The sequence below is a fragment of the Nelumbo nucifera genome, chromosome 3 (assembly GCF_055504915.1).
Source record: "Nelumbo nucifera cultivar China Antique chromosome 3, China Antique-T2T, whole genome shotgun sequence".
Taxonomy (NCBI): domain Eukaryota; kingdom Viridiplantae; phylum Streptophyta; class Magnoliopsida; order Proteales; family Nelumbonaceae; genus Nelumbo; species Nelumbo nucifera.
In genome coordinates, this window is record NC_142651.1 from 93000912 (window position 1) to 93021851 (window position 20940).

A 20940-nucleotide genomic window follows, 5' to 3' on the forward strand; every position below is an offset into this window, starting at 1 on the left:
TTTGTAACAAGGAATCCCCCTTGTATAGACAGAAGGCATGGCTATTTCTGAAACCAAGAGAGCAACGAAGTGACAGATTTTCACTTGTAGGAGTTCAAAGATCTATGCTTTTGCCCAAAATTGCGCAAACAAGAAATATTCTATTTGAGTATATGCTTTTGCAGGTTTCATAAAAAGGAAGACTTTAACATGCTGTCGACTTGGCTGATGTTTCTGATATACAAGAATTTAATGGAGATTTCCCCTTTTGAACCCTATAAACATCGCTGGTGGGTTAAAGCACAGAGGATGCTCAAGAAATCAATCTGCGTTAATAGGGATAGATACAGGTAGCTCTGTAAAGAGCATCTATAATTGCCCGAATTTGAATTTAACTTCAATCCCATTAAGGGCGGTTCAAATTTGATCCATTTATAATTGGATCAAACATTGATACACCCCTGTCCGATCCGATAAAATCCAATTTGATTCAATTTAAATATATAATCCTCATATATACATAAAATGTATATTATATGCATTATTAGTAAATATAGTTTGAACGTTGTATTTTTACTAAATTGTCATAGATTGAAGTTTTAAACAAGTAATTTCAATTTATTTTATTGATTTGTGAATACTATTTAGATACCATGTCCTACCCACATAATAGATTTTTCCATAATAGTTTAATCAATTTTAGTTTAATTTACTTATACCATTCAATATTCGATTATAATCCAATTTGAATTCGAATATAAAACAAATCAAATTTGGATATACATATATCCAAATCGATTTGATACAATCTGCTGCACAATTCCTGATTGCTCATTTCTCAACACTGTTCATATGTTCCCCTAATTACTGATGCAACTATTATTATGTATTCCTTAAAAATTAGCCAAGTAGAGAGGCCCAAAGCAATCTAGATTATTCATTTGAGAGAAATAATGGTTTCAGTAAAAGTTTATGCATGCTACGCAGATTTGAATAAAACTTGCAAATTTTGTATACTTCCATCTTTCATAATGAAATCTCCAGTCTCCAATCATCATAAAGAAATGAGGAAAGTGAAAATAATATGCCAAACATATACATCTAAGCCTCACGGAAACACATCAAGGTAGCATAAACCACTCTACTCCCTGTCATTCAAATACCTGGAATCTAATTTGATTGGGTAAAGATCATTGGCAGATGTAGAAGACCCGGTCCATGGCCCATCATTCAATGTATTCCGAGTCTGGCTCTCACTGATGCTCTTATCATCTAAACTTTGGTAATACTTCATCATGTCCTTGTACCTTACTTCACTAGAGGAGATACTTGAATCTGAAACAAGCTCCTGAATAGGGGCTTGGCCTTCAAGCATGCTTACTACAGAAGACATGGCAGGCCTTAGCTCTGCAGATTCATTAGTGCATAAGAGAGCTACATTAATCATTGCCATAACCTGATCCTTGTTGAATTCTGATCCCAACCTTGGGTCCACGAGATCTATCAAGCATCCTTTCGCTTTAAGAATAAGGGCCTATCATAGAAGAAGAAAGTTGGTAACATATCTGTTTATCCGGAATAAGCATAGAAGAAATAAAGAAATAAGCCCCTTTTTTACTGATTGTAATGTCAAGTTACCCAATCAAGAAGATAAATGCGTTCCTCCTTTGGCCTGAAACTAGTGTTGCTCTTCCCACTTACAATTTCCAAAGCAACAATTCCAAAACTGTAAACATCTGCTTTATCTGTCAAATAACCCCTCATTGCATACTCTGGTGCCATATATCCACTGAAAAGTCAAGATTATAACATATTATATTCTACATATATGACACTGCAGTAACCTATGAAAAATTTAGTAATATTGCTTCTAGTATAGTATTGGTTCTCATAACAAAGCCAACATATGTCTTTGTTAAAAGATATTTACATGCACCTTAAATCATTAATTAGACAAATTTAGTTGCCGCTAGACAAGGATAGTCAGAATTTGGAAAAAGTCAGGAATCTCTCATAGTGGATTAAATCCTTTTCCGTTTTCCACCAAGATTTTAATTAGAAGTTAAACATATCATTTATGACTTCTAAATAAAATGTGGAGCATTGTAACTCACTAAGTCCCAGCAATTCGAGTGCTTATGTGGGTGTTCTCCTCTTCATCAAGCTTGGCCAGGCCAAAGTCAGATATCTTAGGGTTCAGATCCTTATCAAGTAGTACATTTGTGGCCTTAATGTCTCTATGAACAATCTTCAATCTCGACTCTTCATGTAGATATGCCAAACCTCTTGCTATTCCAACACATATCTTGTGCCTAGTTGGCCAGTCCAGTTTCAATTGGAATTCTTCTGGACCTGTAAATCATTACATCAAGACAAATTAGAAAAAGCAGTCTGTTATATATAACCAACCCATGTCAGTAGAAAAAAGCAAAAGGAGGCTAAACAAATAATGCCAAGGTTACCAAACAAAGCACGAGCAAGGCTGTTATTTTCCAAGTATTCGTATATCAGCAGTAACTGGTTTCCTTCAATACAACAACCATAAAGCCTTACGAGATGTGGGTGTTGCAAAGCAGAAATCATTCCTATCTCATTCACAAATTCACGATTTCCTTGCTTTGATTTTGAAGAGAGCTGCTTCACTGCTATTATGGTTCCATCTGACAAAATACCCTGCATTTGAGTAGTGATGTGAAGTTTCTTGTAGCATTCATAAGGAAGAAACATATACATTTGAATCAAGGAGATATAGATGAAGACTGTTCTTGTGTAGAATACCTTGTAAACAGGTCCAAAACCACCTTCTCCTATCTTATTTGCATTATCAAAGTTGTTTGTTGCAGCTTTAATTTGCCTCAAGGTAAAGGTACCAGTTTGTAGGTCTACACCTTTCAGATCTGTCAAAAAAGAAGTTAGACAAGGATAATTCATTATACGTTACAAATTTCTTTTCTCCTGTTAGGTTGCATTCTGTACTAGAGGCATCATAATCCACTGTCATGAGCTTGAAAATCATACCCAGAAGGACATGGATGAAAAGAAGATTCTGAACCAAGGGTAATGGAGAATATGGGAAATACATTCATTTTGTTCCTTGGTGCAGTAGTAAAATCATGGGCTGACAAGCATAAGAATGCAAATTTGAATCTCTGAGTTGCCATTTTATGCAAAAAATGCCAAAGGTTAGGTCTGTGTCGAGTCCACCCATCCCAAGAACCTAAATGGCTGGGACCAACATTAGGTACTGTCTCTCTAATATTTTCCTTATATGAACAGCATGAAATCTAGTCTGCATAGAAGACCATCTATAGTACTCATTAGAAGTTATCTGCCACAAGTTGAAAGAGCTAGATGAGCTAGGGGAGGACTGAAAAGGACTTGGGTGGAAGTAGTAAGAAACAATCTAACCACTCATACTTTAACAATGGATATGTACTGAACAGAATTTAATGGTGAAACAGGATTAATGTAGACAATCCCATATAGTTGGGACAAGGTCTGGATGATGATGATAAACAGCATGAAATCTAGTTTACATGTTGCAAATGAGAAACAGAATATATTAAATGCAACAAACAGGAATATTTGGAGCATTTTTCATTTTTCTGGTTTCCTTTTCTAATGATGTCAAAACTCTGCTTGGTTTAGCATGGATTGGAATATGTTGAGAGACACAAAAACCAATTCCAGGATTCAAATGGCCTTTCTCCACATTATTTCAAAACCCCCAAAAAGGCTATTACACAATCTGGGGTCCTGGGACGGGTAACTTTAATATTCCCACTAATCTACTGTACCCCAACCTACTTCCTAAAGATGAAAAAAGGAAAGAAAAAAAGAATTGTGAGGATTTATTCATTTATATAACCAGCTTGCTCTTACCTTGATCCATTGTAGTCTTGTTACCCAGACAGCCTTTCCACCAAAGGAGAACCAAGACCAAGAAGATAAACACTAACACTGTAACAACAATTCCAGCTACAGCACCACCAGATATTCCTTTTCCACCTTCTGAAGGAGGTATAAAATCTGCAAGGATAAACAATACCAAATACCTATGCTTTGTTAAAAATGATTTTTGAAAGAAACATATGATAGAGAGCAATTATCTCAATAGCATAATGGTAAATTAATTTGCAAGGGTTTGTTCTTTTGGCTGTGTCAATCAATATAAATCATAGAAAGGGGTACAGTGAAAAAAGTGAGGAAAAAAGATAATTACTTGTTTTGACATTGTCTATACGAATTACTACTCCTTCATGGTCAATGTATTATACAAGGTTTAAAATGTTAGTGTTGGTGGAAACATCAGTCGTCCAAATATAGGAAATATGTTGGGAATATCACAAATGTCGTATGGAAATACTGTTAAAAATTATAGACATGGTAAAACATTGTGAAATATGCAAAAAATACAGAATGTTATTTTATGTAATGAAAAAAGGTGCATAAGTAGACCATTCTAAATTATTAACTTGTTCCAAATCATCAAACAAAGATAAAAAAACTAAGGTTAATAGGTTAAATTATATGCTATGACGTTGTCCTGTAAACTTTAAGAGTCAAAATTTCATAAGATAGAGTGAGTTTAAGCATAATTTAAACATATAGAAAGTGCAAATTATTCTAATAGATCAACCAAATGATTTATCATATGATAAAAACTATGATTTAATATCATGTTTGAAAAGAAATTCGAGCTGGCTCAAAGTGGTAATCATGTCCATCATACACAGTGCTACTCCACATATTTAAAATACTATTGTCAACTAATTTTATAATACGTGTTGTACTTCACGTAGCACTGGTAGTTTTCATCAGGGAATGTGTCCATTGCAATAACATTTCATGTCAGTACCCAGGGAAATGGAAATATGTTGTGGAAATATATGGACATTTTAAACCATAGTTTTATATTCTTTTCCAAATTATTTACAGATTTCAGGAACAGAAAAAAATTACACCACAGTTATGTTAAGTTTATTCTTTTTCATGGCCTTAGAAAATCAGATTTATATTACCCATTCTAGACACAATCAATTAACTCAGAGATAAAAGTAACCATGAGAAGAGGCTATGGACAAGCATTTGACTTACTAGGTTTTACAGAAATGGCTGATATAAGAGGACCGTAGGTTCCTCTAGAAGGTATTGCTGTTGATCCCTTCCCAGCCCAATAGAGATGGATTTCTAAAGTGCCACTTGTTACATTTACTTCATCTATTTTTTTGATGAATGGCTTCCTAGATCCACCCGCTTCATCTACGATATTGAAATTTTCCAGCACCAAATTTCCCTGCACTTAAATCATTATAATTAGGCATGACTTGTTTAATCTGTTGAATGCATATATTTGTATTACATGGCTAATTACCTGAATATAAACATTGAATACACGCCTCCCAAGACTGCTATAGTTTTTTTCATTGCTAAATATGATCTCCGCAAAATGGAGGTTCACATTGTAACTACCATCCTGAAGACAATATCCTATATAAGTGAAAGAGAGTGGAGAAATGCGTGCATTCTTGTACAGTTCAAGGTCATTTGCCAGATTTGATGTTCCAACATAGATATCACTGTTTCCATTGTCCATGAAATCACCAGTGCTGCTAAAGGCCCAGTTACTAACTTCATGGTAATTTGAAGGACCAGCTGCATCTGAATCAGCTTCATATTTGGTGCCATTAATGTTTAACTCTTGGCCACCACAGTTTATATTAAGCTCGTACAATTCTAAAACAGAAGCAAAATATTAGAGCTGACAGTATGACAGAATATAATCAAGAAAAAGATAAAGATAGAAAGCTGAACCTTCTACTGTGCCTACCATATTCCAGTTCAAAACATGTGGCTTTGGATCCCTCTACCCAAGGAATTCAGAAAATTCATCAATTTGATTTCTTCAGTAAATGGTATTTAAATTTTTTTTGATGGGGGGTTGGGGTTTGGGGTCAATAAGACTATAGGAGAATGAGAAAATGGAAGCTGAATATGTTTCTGTTTTGTGCCTTTCCTTGTACATATCTTCAGTGGGGTTCCGTGATCATGGATACAGAATACACCACGATTAGCCTTATACCACATGAGTTGTGTGTATCGGTATGATACACCTCCATATCAGGTCATATTGGTGGATACGGTCTGATACACACTGATACCATTGGTGCTCGTTTCACGATTCTATTTATTGACCACTTTTGCACTGTTTTCCAGACTTCAATAAAAATTGAAAGATATTATTATAAAAGCTAAAATAGAATTATAATTATAAAAACCGAAATAAATAATTTAAGATTTAGTTTTCCCTAAAAATTTAATAAAACTGAAAAATTAGAAAAATAATTTATTTTACCTACCTTAAATGATTTACATGTTTTATTTTACAATTATATGTTAAAAATGAAAGCATATCTATTATTTAAAAAATAGAGCTATTATTTATATAAAAATACTAAATAAATAAAATTTTCCAAAATTAATGAAAAATAAAAATTATATAATTATAAAATAGAGTGATAATTATTGTATGGTGTGTACACGTTCTAGAGTTACGGTATTGTTGATTGTAATATTCCTCTTCATACAACCTATTAAAGTGTGCATTTTTTCATGTGTTTATACCTTATTCATATATAACTTAGCTTTAGATTTAGTATTATTAATGTATTTATGTGATTTGTATGTGTTTCCGTAGCATATCCAATCATTTCCATATCTTTTGTCTATATCCATGCGTTTCTAAAGTGTATCAGTATCTATATCCGTATCTGAGCTGTCCAATACATACCCGGTACCGATACTTTGATCCTTGCCTAAAATTAAGTAACAAGGATGTCTTAGGGTTCATGTACATGTAGCATCCTTGCCCTTAGGTTCCTCATTGACTAGAGGTTTCCATGCAAATTATAGGTACTGAGCTTTTGTTTTGATAGAAGGAAATAATTTTATTAGAAAGAGGACAAAATCAGTTACAAGTGTCTCAAGGAGAGGCGCGAGCTCTGACCTCCCCCATAATCAAAAACAAAAACAGATTACAGCTGTTCCCAAAACAAGTATTCCCTATTTGTTCCCTGCTTGGCCAAGCTATCAGCCATGGCATTTGCGGATCTCCCCATCCATGGCATTAGGTATCGAGTTTATGAAGAAACACTTTAAAATTTTGGCTTATTAATTGAGTTTTTCCACTTAGTCTGGGTTCTCTCTTCCTCTGTGGCTGATTTAATCTCAGGCTGGAGGATAAATTGCTTCTTGGACAAAGGTTGTTTTCTGTGGAATAGCCTTCCTTTTGCAGTTTTTTGGGTGGTGTCGAAGGAGTGCAATCAAAGGATTTTTTAGTCCAAGTCCAATGCAGTGGAGGTAGTCCTAGGGAAGGTGGAAAGGTTGTGTGTGAGCTGGGCCAGGTGCTTGAAGCTTTTTGTGGATGTGTCTGCCAGCTCTTTCTCTAATCAATGGTGGTCCATCATTTTTGAGTTACATGATCTGTGCATTAAAGGCACACTTCTTTTGTATATGATTGAGGGCTTCTGCCCTCTTCTTTACTATTAATACAATACATTTCTTACCACTTATCAAAAAAAAAAAAAGTTTTGGCTTATCATATTGCAGTTTGGGTTTTGTGCATTGCACTAGTGCAAAACATGTGGCATGGCTAATGAATGAGAAAGGATTGGAAACTACAATGGGAAGTGACTACAATCATGAACTCAAGTTAAATCTCAAGAAAATGACCAAGACATCAATAATAGTTTCCTGATTGAACAAGGCTTCATGTGGAAAATTCAAAATTTTGTGCAAGGAGGTAATAAAACACAAGTTGCCTAGTTTTCATGTGGAGATTTTGAAGATTTTTCAAGGATTTCTCAGGCATAGAAGGAACAACCTATATGGCAATTCAAGTTTTAGAAGGAATTCTCTTTCAGGGATCAAGTTTCCAAGGGAATCATCTGAAGTAGTTAAAGAAAGAGATTATCCTCTCATTGCAAAGGTCCCCACACCAACTTCCCTAATAAGATTTCTTATTTCTATCATTGTTTTGTTTCATTGAGTTGGTCTTGCTTTCAAGCCTTCTTTTAGTTCAAGAGATTCTTTGTCAAAGTGCATCAATTCGTAGCACTCTTAAAGAGTTGTTCCCTGCCTTGTACAATGTGGCAACAGAAAAGGAAGCCTTGGTGACTGATTCCTTCATGATGGATGATAGTAGACTGTGCTGGACTCCATCCTTTAGGAGTTCTAATGATTGGAAGCTTCAGCAGATAGCAGACCTCCTTGCATTGTTACAAAAGTAGCAGCTAAACATTCAAACACAGGACACAAGAATTTGGAAGTGGAATAAGTCAGGAGTTTTCACAGTCAAATCCTTTTGCAATTTTCTAGTGGGGAAGGATGAAGACCCTTTTCCCAGTCAGGCCATTTGGGGGAATATGGCCCCCTCAAAAGTCAAGTTTTTGGTTTGGTGACAGCTTTGGAGAGGTGCCTGTCCAAAGAGATGTTACTGAAAAAAAAGGCTTTAATATTTCAGATTTAGTTTGCTGCCTATGCAATATGGAAGTGGAGTCCTCTAGGCATCTGTCCCTACACTGTAAGTTCAGCACAGCAGTGTGGAATCACTTTTTGAAGGCTTTGAACCTAATTTGGTGCATGCCAGTCTCAGTTAGAGCTCTGTTCAGAGTGGCATTTACCTGGGTTAACTAAGGGAAAATATGTGGTCAGAAAGGAACAACAGGATTTCTGGTCAGAAAAAAAAAAATCCTTCTTTTTCTTCCAACTGTGCCCAAAATGGTTCATCTCTCCCCACCCCTTGTTTCATTAGTTTATGAACCAAAGTATTAGCAATCCTTTTGACCCATTGCAGACTCACTTCCATATCTTTTGTCAACCATCTGAATTTCTTTATTTCATTTCTGTAATTCCACATCTTTTCCTCCTCGCTTTATAGTGAACCCACCACCAATTTGTAGTCCCTAATGATTAATTTTCTTATATTCAAACTCTTTTCCCTTTGCACTCCCTCCAACATTACCATATTTTCAGCCCTTAGATTATCACTCACACCAGTTGGATAGAAATAAAAAGGCTATGCTGAAATTATCTTGAAATTCTATCTTCTACTTCTCTCTCTTATATTTTTCTTTTCTTAAACTAGATTGTTTCCCTTTGAAATAAATATATAGATATGAATGACAATAATTTTGTTATCATAAAGAAAAAAATAAAACAGTACCATCACAAATATACTTGAAAAACATAAAGGCAGAGAGGGAGAGAGAGAGAGAGAGCAATATTCATTATTCTAGTTTCAAAAGTACTTACTTTTTTCTGGACACTGGGAAGACCGCAAGCATGAGACAACTCCAGTTCTAGGTCAATAACAGTTCATTATCAAGTCAGATTTATGATTTATTACTATGTGTTTTGCCATGTAATATATGATAAGCAACAAAGTTCTTTCATAGGTATTTGTGAAAATATGATAGACTTACAAGTTATTTCCAAGAGAGGAGGAGGTTCTGAATAAGTTTCTGGGGAAAATAGTAACAAAGATTTTAGTAATAGAAATAGTTTACCACATCAAAAGGATAAGACTACAAAGTATGAAGTGACAAGTAAGTAATTTAGTATTCATACAATTTCCGTTGTTGACAAGAGGGAGCTGAGTTTTGTACTGTAAGGTTGTTGTAGGAAAGATCACTGTACAAAAACAGTTTAGTTCAAATAATCATCTTCTTGAATAAGAATAATAAGAACTATAATTTGGCATTACTATGGCACAAAATATCAGTTTCCTTCAATAAAATGACACTTTATTACAGATTGACTGTAAACAAACTATTGAGTACTCATAAAAATAACTTACATGACCTCTCCTCTTTGCAGCCATCTATCAGGCACAGGTCCACTTAGCAAGTTTGCACTTAGATATCTAATAAACAGTCCACAACAAGGATGTAATGTGATTGAGAAGCTTTTTTATTGTGCCAGAAATGTAAGAGTCCACACAATAATTTACCACAAAATAAATTAAAGCTATAAAATTGGATTACATACATAAAATCCACGCTTGACAAGGCATCATATGTACTGGGAATTTCTCCTGTTAGCCTGTTAAAACTGAGGTCCCTGTAGGAAAAGAAGGAATTTTATTGAGAGAAAGGTAAGGTAGTTACATTTTTTATCAATAATAATTTAGAAATTTTATTAATGATCAAAAATAAGAGAGAGTACATAATATGCTTAGAAAGGTAGATAGCCTCAGCTAGCTGCCCCTGCAGGTAAGGTAATTTCATTATATGATACTATAAATGTATGCAAGTATAATTCATGTAGAGCTGGAGTGAGTAGCATATACGTGATAAAGCTAAAGTACATTATATGTTGCTGGTCCAATACTTTCTTTACAACATGTGACTATACAGTATTATATGTGTTGTCTCTAACCAAAAGGAGTCATGATCAAAATACTCCTGGTGGGGAATACCTTTTGAATAGCTCATGAGCTGAGAGCCAAGAATGCAAGGCTGCTACAAGTCTACCTAATCACTTCGGCCTCAGACTTAGCTTTGTTATTAAATATCCTGCTATCTTTTCCTTCCAAATCACCCACATCACCACTGGACGGAATGTTCTTCATAAGAGTTTGCCTCGCTTGGTCAAACCCTGCAGCTTCCAGCTTCTGAGCTGCTCCCTAACAGATCTTGGATAGCACCAAAAGTAGTTCATCATGCTACAAAAGAAATCCCATATACTTCTGGTAAAGCAGAAGCCAATAAAGGGATGGTCGACAGATTCCAAATGGGACCCACAAAGAAGACACTCCGATGAGCTATGATTAATGCCCCTGTGCATTAGAGATTCCTTTGAAAGGGTCTTTCCCAGGACAGCAGAACACACCAGGAAATTTATTTTTGATGGGACATGAGGCAGCCAAACATCTCTCCAAGGTAAGCCAGCAGCTGAAGGTCCCAGCAGCTTGATGTAAGATGATTTGACTAAGAACACTCCATCCACCTCCAGCATCTCTCATCTCCCTTATCTTGTGAGGGATTTCAACTCTGAAGCAATGAGAGAAGTTTAAGCAAGTCCTCAATCTCTCAATCATTTAACTGCCTCCTAAAGGTAGGACACCAATTCTTGGAATTTCCATTCTACTGAAGCTATTAGCCACCAGAACCTCCCATTTTAAACAATGAGAAAAAGAGACGGGGAAGTGGGAACTCTTCCATTAAAGGACTATTCCCACACCAATTATTCAACCAAAACCTGACTTGAGTTCCCTTACCGAGCTTGAATCCTATACCCATCATGAACTGTTGATGAACTTTCTCTGCTCCCTTCCATACTGATGCAGCCAAACAGAGAATTGCCTGTATCTAGGTCCCAATTGAAGTTGACGGTGCCAAACTTCTCTGTAACCATCTTCCTCTACAAACGGTCAGGGGAAGTATTATATAGCCAATGCCAATGATCTAGAAGTGTAGGTAACTCTCAACCTACTCAAACTACACAGGGCATAAGGAGAAAGATGTAAAGTCTACTGGTGAAAGGCTGATAGAGTCTCCTCCTGTGGATCCAAGTTCTGAACCAGGTAACTCTCAACCTGTCACTTCTCTTGATGATGATGATGTTTTATCTAAATTTTATTGAACCTTCAATTGATGATCTTCATCTTCCTATTGCTCAAAGAAAAGGTGTTAGGAAGCATACCATTCATCCTATTTTTAAGTGTGTCTTACTATCATTTTCCCACTTCTTACTTGGCCTTTCTTTCTACTATCTCTTCTATTCCTGTTCGGCTGTTCCTAAAAGTGTTTCTGAAGCTCTATCTAAACCCGAATGGGAGGTTGCTGTGACAATGGAATGAAGGCTCTAATTAAAAATGAAACCTAGGAGTGGGTTGATCTACCTAAGGAGAAGGATCCAGTAGGGTGTAGATGGGTTTTCACTGAAAATACAATTTAGATGATCTGTAGAACAGTAGAAAGTTTGGCTGGTTGCCTAAGGGTATACTCAAACTTATGGTTTGGATTATACTGAAACATTTATTCCTATTGCTAAGATGAACTCTATCAAAGTCCTAGCTATTGTTGCTCAAAAATCTTGGCCCTTATACCAGTTAGATGTGAAGAATGCATTTCTTCACAGTAACTTGAAAGAACAAGTGTATATGCTTCATCTTCCAAGTGCTGTCATCCCTTCAGGAAATGTTTGCAGACTAAAGAAGTCTATCTATGGGTTGAAGCTCCCTATAGCCTAGTTTAGCATTGCTATTAAGAAGTTTGGGTGCTCTTAGAGCCAGACAAACCATACATTGTTAAGAAATTGGTGTGATTAGCCAATGTATGCATGTTCTTCATATTCCTCATCTTGAAGCAGTTAGAGGATTTTTAGATATTTAAAATCCTCTACTAGGAGAGGATTATTTTTTACTAACCATGGACATTTGTAGTTAGAAGATTATAATCATGCAGATTGGGCTGGATCAGTTGATAATCGTAGGTTCACCTTTGGGTATTGTATCCTTCATGGAGGTAACTTGGTGGCTTGGAGAAACAAGAAGCAAAACGTTGCAGCTTGTTCTAGTGTATAAGCAGGATTTAGATCCATGGTGAATGGTGTATCCAAATTGTTAGGCTGAAATTTCTATTGAAAGAACTCAGGGGTAGAGTCCCAAGATTGTATTAAGTTATATTGTGACAACAAAGCTGCTATTAATACTGCCCACAATTTGGTTCAGCATGATTGCACTAATCATGTGGAAGTTGATAGGCACTTTATAAGGGAGAAGATTGTTAGAAAAGAAATTTCCTTCCCATATGTCAAAACCAATGATCAGCTAGAAAATGTTTTCACCAAGGGGATAACAAAGAAAAAACTGAACACAATATGGAGCAAGATGAGCATGATATGTTCCATTTGAGGGGAGTGTAGAAATACATGTTAAGTGTATTAAAGATGAAAGAAAGGAAAGGCAAAGATTTAAACCATTCTACTGAAGAATAGGCTAAGAAGAAACCATAAAGGTCAAACCTTTATGGTGGCAAACGTGAATTTCAAAATTATTCAGCCCTAGGAGAGATCGAATCTCTCAAAAGAAACAAGTTTTCTCACAGGATTGACTTAGAATCATTATGCCAAATTAGTTTCCAGAAATTGGGTAGAATGTTACTATATATAGAGTCCACAAGTGCAGCTCCCTAGGTGGTAAACATGCCCAAAGAATCAGGTCCAAAAGATCTCCAAAGCTGAAGATGGTGCAGCCCAAAAGTGGAGATCATTCTTGCTAGATTATCAAGAGAATTGATGCCGAATACGTTGCACTCTCCAAGCTTGATTGAATCAACAATGGTGTGCTTTCTCTTGTCACTCAAAAGGCTGTGTTTTTCTGTATAAAGTAAGGTGGGAGAAGAAAAATAGGTCCTCTTTGCCCTTAGGTTGAACTAAGGTTGCAAAGGCAAGACGTTTTGTCTTCATTGCTTAACATGGTCTCCCTTCTCTACAACTTTTATAGCTTTGACTCTTAGAGTCCAAGTAGAAGTTTCCTAATCACTCTTCTAGCTGATTAGGAAGCTGCAAATTAGCAAACAATCCTAATCAACTTAGGATAAGGGAGGTCTAGTTAGTTTCCTCTTCAACCTTAAGTTTCCAACAAACTATCTACCTAGTCAAACTAGGAAGTTGGAAACAAATTGGCCTCTTAAGTAATCCTAATTCTCTCATAACTTTTGACTAGCCATTGAACCTTATCTTTGTGTGGCATGGGAACCACAAAGATCTCAATCTAAACCAAAAGGGCTCAGCCCACACCTTCATACACCGGTCAAATTCACTAAGTCATACTTAGCAAATTGTCCAAACACATTGGACCCAAATTCAGCCCAACATTATGTTATAACTTTGACTTGGGTTTCAGCCATCCTATGAGCCCAAGTGCATTAGTTTAGACCAAGAAATGCCTGTTAGGTTATAGGCCCAACAAGACATTTGTAGTTAATCTCTCAATCAATACTATCCAAACATTGTCAACAGGGAAGGACCTCTTCCGTAACTGCAAGATGCAGTGTCACACCCTCCACTTAGATGGATCCTATGATTAAAACCATTTTGCAAACTCTATAAAATAAACTATTTATAAATATAAGTACATTTTGCAAAACCAATTTCAAAACAAGTTGAAATCCACTATTGGCAAGGACCTTTTCTCTAATTGCAAGATGTAGTGTCACACCCTCCACTTAGATGGATCCCGGAATTAAAACCATTTTGCAAACTCTTTATGAAAATAAATTATTTATAAATATAAGCCATTTTGCAAAACCAATTCCAAAACAAGTTGAAATACACCGCCGGCAGTTTTAGGTTTCCATCAAAGAGAGTGTACTTTGGGATATTCTCTTTGTCTAACAAAGTGCTTGTTCTTAAACACCCACCCACTATACCTTAGGTCTAAGTCTAACCTAAGCAGTTTAGAAAGATTGCTCCACCAACTTGGCAGTATAGGAGTATCGGCCTTGATATGATAAACTCTCCAAGTTCATCATTCAATTGAGAATGTTTAAGCTTACATAAATCTCATAAACATACAACTAAGGGGTAATTCACAAAAACACACTTTAACACACATGAAATAATAATGTACTGATTTTATTCAACAATAAATGTCAGTATACATCAAACTAATGGAGATAAGGGCATACGTAGTCTAACAGTTAGGTGCATTAGAGAGGAGGATCAAAGAGTCTTGGTAAAAGGTAAGTCAAGGAAAAATGGAAAAAACTATTTTAAAAAATTATTAAATGAACAACACTTAGAAGGCAATAACGGAGCTGAGATTAGTCATATTAATAGTGTTGGAAAAAACATGTACCTTCAACCCATTGTACAATATGGGTCGAAGCCAAATAAATGGGTATCATGTATTATATGGTCCCCAAGTAGAGCAGAAATCATGTGAAAATCTCCTACACAACAAAATACACAGGATTTGGTTTCCCACTAAGGTGCTCCTAGGTAAACTTATTAAAAATCTTTTAGCCTGTTAGGTGTATTAAGGGGGAAGATTGTCACAAGATCAAAGAGTCTTTTAACACACAGGATTTGGTTTCCCACTAAGGTGCTCCTAGAACAAATCATGCTCTAATCCTTTAAACGCATTAAAAATCCAAGGAAAATAAACTTCTTATGAAATCTTGATGAATATGCACCACCATGGAGCTAAGTTTTGATTTACAGAATACAGAGTGAAAGACAAAGGTACTAGTTTGGGTAAATCTCGTTTTGTCACTAGGTAGATCCCCAGTGAAAAGACAAAGCATATCTTTCTTTGTGATGACAAAAGAAAATATAAAGTATCATTTTTGTCTTTTGAAGGAAATACCTCAATATTACTTAGAGGTCTAGGAAGATTATCAAAAATGGGATAATACCAAATCACAACCCTAAATTAAAATAGCATGTGGTAAATAAGTTCATTATTTCCCTTAAGTGTGTGTGTGTGAGAGAGAGAGAGAGAGAGAGATACAAGGTTTTCAGTGTTGTCATGCTGGTAATTTCTGAAGGCAGAGTTCCATTAATGTTGCAATTCCTCAATATCCTGCAATACAAAACTAGTTTTAATTAAAATCTTCAAGTATAATGGATAAACTTATACTTAAAGTGTTAGAAATATATAACCATTCAACTTACAGTGTCTTAATGCCCTTATTCAACTTTGGAAAAACACTTTCTGATCCATTTAAATCACTAATCCTCCTGCATATAAAAATTTCACCAAGAATAACTATGGAAATTGTTCCACTAAAGATCATTAGAAAAATAAACTAAGGGAATAGGTAAGAAATAATCCTTTTTACTCACAGATCGCTTAATTTCGTCAAACCAGAGAAGTCAGAAGGAATGGGGCCTTGAAGACCGCTTGCTTGCATTACTCTGTCATTAAATTTTAAGCACAACAATGAGGCCAAAAAGGCCACCTGAAATACTACTTTTTAAAAATCAAATATCACTTACAATTTTGTGAGGCTTGTCCAATTCTGTATCATACTAGGTATCTTTCCACTAAACTGGTTGTCGCTTATTCGACTGCACCACGTCAAATAATATTAATTACTAGCTTGAGAATACGATTAACCATGAGGGAGGAAAAAGAGAAAGAAGTTCTAGATTTGAATAAATAAAAAATACACCCATTCCACAGGAACTTACAGGTCACTCAAGTTGGCCAGATTAGAGAATGTCTCGGGCAACTGCCCCGTGAAATTATTTGAGGAAAGTAGCCTAAAAGCACCCCCGACATTGAAAGAGAACAAAGTGATCAGTCCTTCAAGAATATGAAAACTGGAGAAAAGACAAGAAATCAAACACCCAGTAGAGAATGAAAGAAAAGCCTTACAGTCTCTCCAAATTGATCAGACTCCCAAGCTCTGGAGGAATAGTTCCAGACAAGCCATTGGACTCCAGGACTCTGAAATTCAAGCTACTTTAAGTAACTAAATGAAAAACAAATTGAAGTACGTACACAAACGGAAAACTGAAAAATTGAAAACTCACAGTTCTCTGAGAGTGGTGATGTTTCCAATTTCTTTGGGTATCGAACCCGATAGTCGGTTGCCGATAAGGGAGCTGCACGCAATGATAACTCTCGATTAATTTTAGACCAGAAAACCTTGCATGAGAATGGAGAGTAAGTGTACTTACATGATTTCCAGCTTCGAAGAACCCCATTGCCGAGGGATTGTACCGTTTAGGTAGTTCCTAGTGAGATCACTGTCGAGGTTTGCAGTTAAGTTAGTTAGCATTTCAAAAAGCAATCACAGTGAATAATGGGAAGAAACTAGGAAGAACAGAGCGGCTCGCTCTTACATTTCTTTGAGGTAAGGAAGCTTGATCAGCTCTGGCGGAAGCACCCCTGGTAGACCCTGACCTTTGAGGACTCTGCAATTCAAACGAATAACCGGTTATCTTTTTGGAAATGATCTTTGAGGAGTTTGCAAGATGAGAGCGCGCTCATTGGAATTGGATCACTGGTGTTTTCCGGGAGACGATGAAATCAAAAATTTCACCTTCACCCTCTCGCTACTGAGACCGGATCTGCTCCTCACAACGACCTCACGGGCACATCCCACCATGAGATGTTCTGGTGGGATGAGCCTGTGAGGTCATTGTGAGGCGCCCTGTGTAAGAAGCAGATCCCAATTGCTCGCTACTCGCTAGCGCTCAGATTGCAGCAGCGACGCGCCAATCAAGATTCAAGAGACGTCATTGGTGCGTCGCTGCAACACTAATTAAATTCGCGTCACTGTCACGCGCCATTTATGTGCAAGGAAATATGGGAAGAAGAGTCGTACATGTTGGTGACGTGGCATTCGGTGTTGAAGCAGTTGCACGTGACGTTATTTTGGTATTCAAGAATGGAGACGCGGATCCAGTCGTTGCACGGATCCACGTTGAAGTCCCAGTCGCTCTTGTTCAACCTACTCGCTATTTCACGCAATGCAGCCACTGCGGCAAAAAGGAAAAAAAAAAAAGATTATTAAAATTAGAAAACTCAGAAATTGTGGCTAATTCTAATGAAAATTTTCCGTAAAAATGTATTGTTTTATTAAGGTCCATTTGGCTCACAGAATTGGAAATGGAATGGGAAATGGGAATCATTTACTCTCTTTGCCTGATTGGTTGGGATTGGAATCAAAATCAAATTCCACAAGATATATATAACTCTCCAGGAGTAGGTATAAAGAAATAGGGCTCGGAAAACAATTCGAACAGTTAGGATGAAAATGAATTACTTCAATTCGAATTGGAAACCCCTGTTCCTATAAACCAAATGGACCCTTAAAATTTTACGGAATTTCATTCCAATGTTTAGGGGGCCATTTGGCCATTTGGGTATAGATATACTATGTTTTTAATTAGAAATCATAGACTAATGGTGCACATTTTTATTATGTAAATTAACTTTTCTTTTTCAAAATGATCAACATTTTACATTTGTATCTGAGATCTCCACTATAACCCAAATTCTGTAACCAGTGGAAAACATTTTTCCACAGAGTGGGTAATACATGAAGATTTCCAGGTCGGGTTTCTAATAAGGCTCTAATTGGTTGCACATAAATTGAAAGAAAAAGAAGATTTCCAGAAAATGCTAGTTTGTTGTTTTAATTTGCAAGTAAATTTGTGTGGAAATGGAACAGTGGAAAACATTTTTCCACAGAGTGAGTGATGAATGAAAGAAATCAAATGACATTCAATTCCTAAGTTAGCTAAACCCCAGGAAAATTAGGAATATGATGATTTGTTTCTCCATTGAATACTATGTTTCAAGCCATTCATTTTCCTTTTCCTGTCCGCAAATAATCAGCCAAAATCAGCAAAAAAGAAAGGAACTAAAAACCCAATAAGCAGCAGACTGTTATTTATGGGGGGATTTGATTCTTCAGGCGCCCAAAAAAACAGAGATATATTTCAGTGAAGAAGAAGAAGAAGAAATTGAGAGAAACAGTTCCAGAAAGAAAATCCCAGTAAGCAGTTACAGAATTATTGTCTCACCTTCATCGGCCACGAGAGTCGCATTATTCTGAGCAGCTCCAAACTCGAACGCCAAAAAGCAACTGAACCCAAAAACCCAGATAATGAAGGAACGTCCTAAGCCCATCTGCAACACTCCAGCTCAAGCTGGAAAGATATGATCAAGAAGAAGAAGTAATATTATTCTCTGAATTTGGAACGTCAGACATGAAGTTCTCCTTCGTCCCTGAAATCAAAACGTCTGAATCCTCCGGCCGGCTATGAACTTCCGAAGCTCCAGCGCAAGTTGAGCAGCCGAGCTTTGTTTACTTGGACTCTATGAATGACTGAAAACTTATCTTTCCATGCCAGACGAAGAAAGAAAATTTAAATAAAGAGATTTGGCCTTGCCATGATAGCAAAACAACAAGCATGATGGAGACTTGCTGATATTTTATTATAATTACCTGCCTTACGATTGGAAATTACCCAACCTTTGCGCAGAACCTACTCAAAGTGATCCATACACCAGCCTCACAGCTACGTCCCATCATATAAATAATAACATATAAGTACGGGAGATATTCCCAATCTACTATGAGGAACTAAATTCCCACTACTCGTGTATATACAACATCTACATCCATACATAATAAAGAACATTTCTTGTATTATTTATTGTCATTCATAGGCGATATTCGCAACATGCAGCTGTGGTGTAGTGCATGGTTTTTAAAACCGGATTGGATCGAATGGTCAGACCAGAAAAAGGGGAAATCAGTTCCATTTTTCCCTAAATCTGCTTTTATCCTTAAAACCGTTGATTTTGTTCAGCAAACCGCTGAACTGGCCGATTAACTGTTAGAATGATTTTAACTATTTTTCAATTTTTTTTATTTTTTATCAGAACAGGCCGATCGTTCAGATTGAACAATCGAACTGTTTGAACCAGTAACCAGACCCCTAACCGGTTTGGTTTTAAAAACCATGGTGTAGTATGTACAGAGTGGCCCTCCCAAGTCTCCATTCCCTGATCCTACCAATTGGGCCACTATGAGAATAGGTAATATTAAGGTAGAATTATTCATTCTAAATCTATTACCCACAAATTGTTCCTATATCTTTGCGAGTTCCATTTCAGTCAGGGCAAAGCCGGTTTAAGCACTTTTTTACTGCCTTACATTGAAAATATCTTTGTACTTGTACCAATTTATTTTATGAATTTAAATCAATCTTCCACAAAATTACCCCCACAACATATTCTCGTCATGTATTGAGAACGTCTGATAGAAGCAGATCCGAGACTATAATTATTGAGAACGTCTGATAGATTCAATCATTGAAGAAAAATACAGCTGGCTCTAACAGGATAGGCGGGAAAGCATGAATCAATCCATGGAGTTGACTGGGGCTCTTTGTATCAAAGAGGAAATATGGCAGATGTTAAAGCCACGTAATAAGTAATCAGAAAGGAGGCGTGACATTAATAGGAGCAAAAGTTAGTCTGTAAATGAAAAGGTAGTCAACTCTAGCCAATTTGACTTTCTCTAAGCAAGTGGTGCAGGTGGCCCGGGCCCCTGGGCCATATAAGCCAGATGCTTCTGCTCCTTTTTTTGGCTTCTTTTGGATCGTGATCTGCTTGATATTTTCTTTTTAGGGTAAATTACAGAGGCACCCTGTATATTTTGGGGGTGGTAACGCTTTGCCGGCTGAACCTTGCTTTGTTACAAACACCCCAAAACATTTAGATTCCAGTAATTTGCCCCCTGATTTCTAGGGATGCAAGCAGATTTGATCGGATTTAAATTAGGGTATATTTAAATTGTATCTGAAAATTCAATCAGATCTTACGATTATTGATTTAAATCCGAATCTGAATTTGATTTAATTTCTAAAAAAATAATTAATTATTAAAATAAAATAATGGTTTATATAAAAAAACAAAATATATAATTATTTTTTAACTATTTTCATCATATATGTGTGTGTGTATCTGGGGGTGTCTTTTTATAAAAGAATGTGAAGTTGCAATATAAACATATTGATAAATAAATAAATAACTTATATATAGAGGTCAGATTGGATAGGAGTGATATGAATTCAATCCGATTTCCTATATCCAATCCAAAAATAAATAAATCCAACAAAATAGGATCAATAGGGGTGATCCAAATTTAATCCAATTTTTCAATTGGATCCTATATCCGATCTAATCTAATCCAAAACTCAAATAAGGGGATATATAAATCCGACAAAATAAGATCGGATTCGGTTTGCACCCCTACTGATCCGCTAATGGGGTTTATTGTGAAATTAAAATTATTAAATTGCCTATTAAATATTTTATAGCAGACATCAATAGATATTAAAAATGATGAAAAATAACCATTCTATTCTAAGGCATAAACTGTTTTCAAGGCATTTTAGGGATGAAGTTTGTTAGAAGAGAGTTGAGAA

At 36.1% G+C, this 20940-nt stretch overlaps 1 protein-coding gene across 1 annotated transcript; it reads right to left on the reverse strand.

Moving 5' to 3' along the window:
- Window positions 1–967: 967 nt before the first annotated feature.
- Window positions 968–18856, reverse strand: LOC104590730 (putative leucine-rich repeat receptor-like serine/threonine-protein kinase At3g14840). The gene is made up of 24 exons (XM_010249470.3): window positions 18526–18856; window positions 17322–17475; window positions 16837–16908; window positions 16672–16740; window positions 16525–16596; window positions 16367–16438; window positions 16180–16251; window positions 15985–16056; window positions 15832–15903; window positions 15661–15726; window positions 15497–15568; window positions 10027–10098; window positions 9836–9901; window positions 9607–9669; window positions 9462–9500; window positions 9292–9338; window positions 5354–5715; window positions 5077–5275; window positions 3862–4008; window positions 2758–2876; window positions 2442–2652; window positions 2094–2331; window positions 1618–1768; window positions 968–1513 (listed from the first exon to the last, which is right to left on the reverse strand). Exons 1-24 carry the CDS (start codon window positions 18629–18631, stop codon window positions 1121–1123), a joined length of 3006 nt encoding a protein of 1001 aa, XP_010247772.1. The 5' UTR covers window positions 18632–18856; the 3' UTR covers window positions 968–1120.
- Between the last annotated feature and the right edge of the window lie 2084 nt (window positions 18857–20940).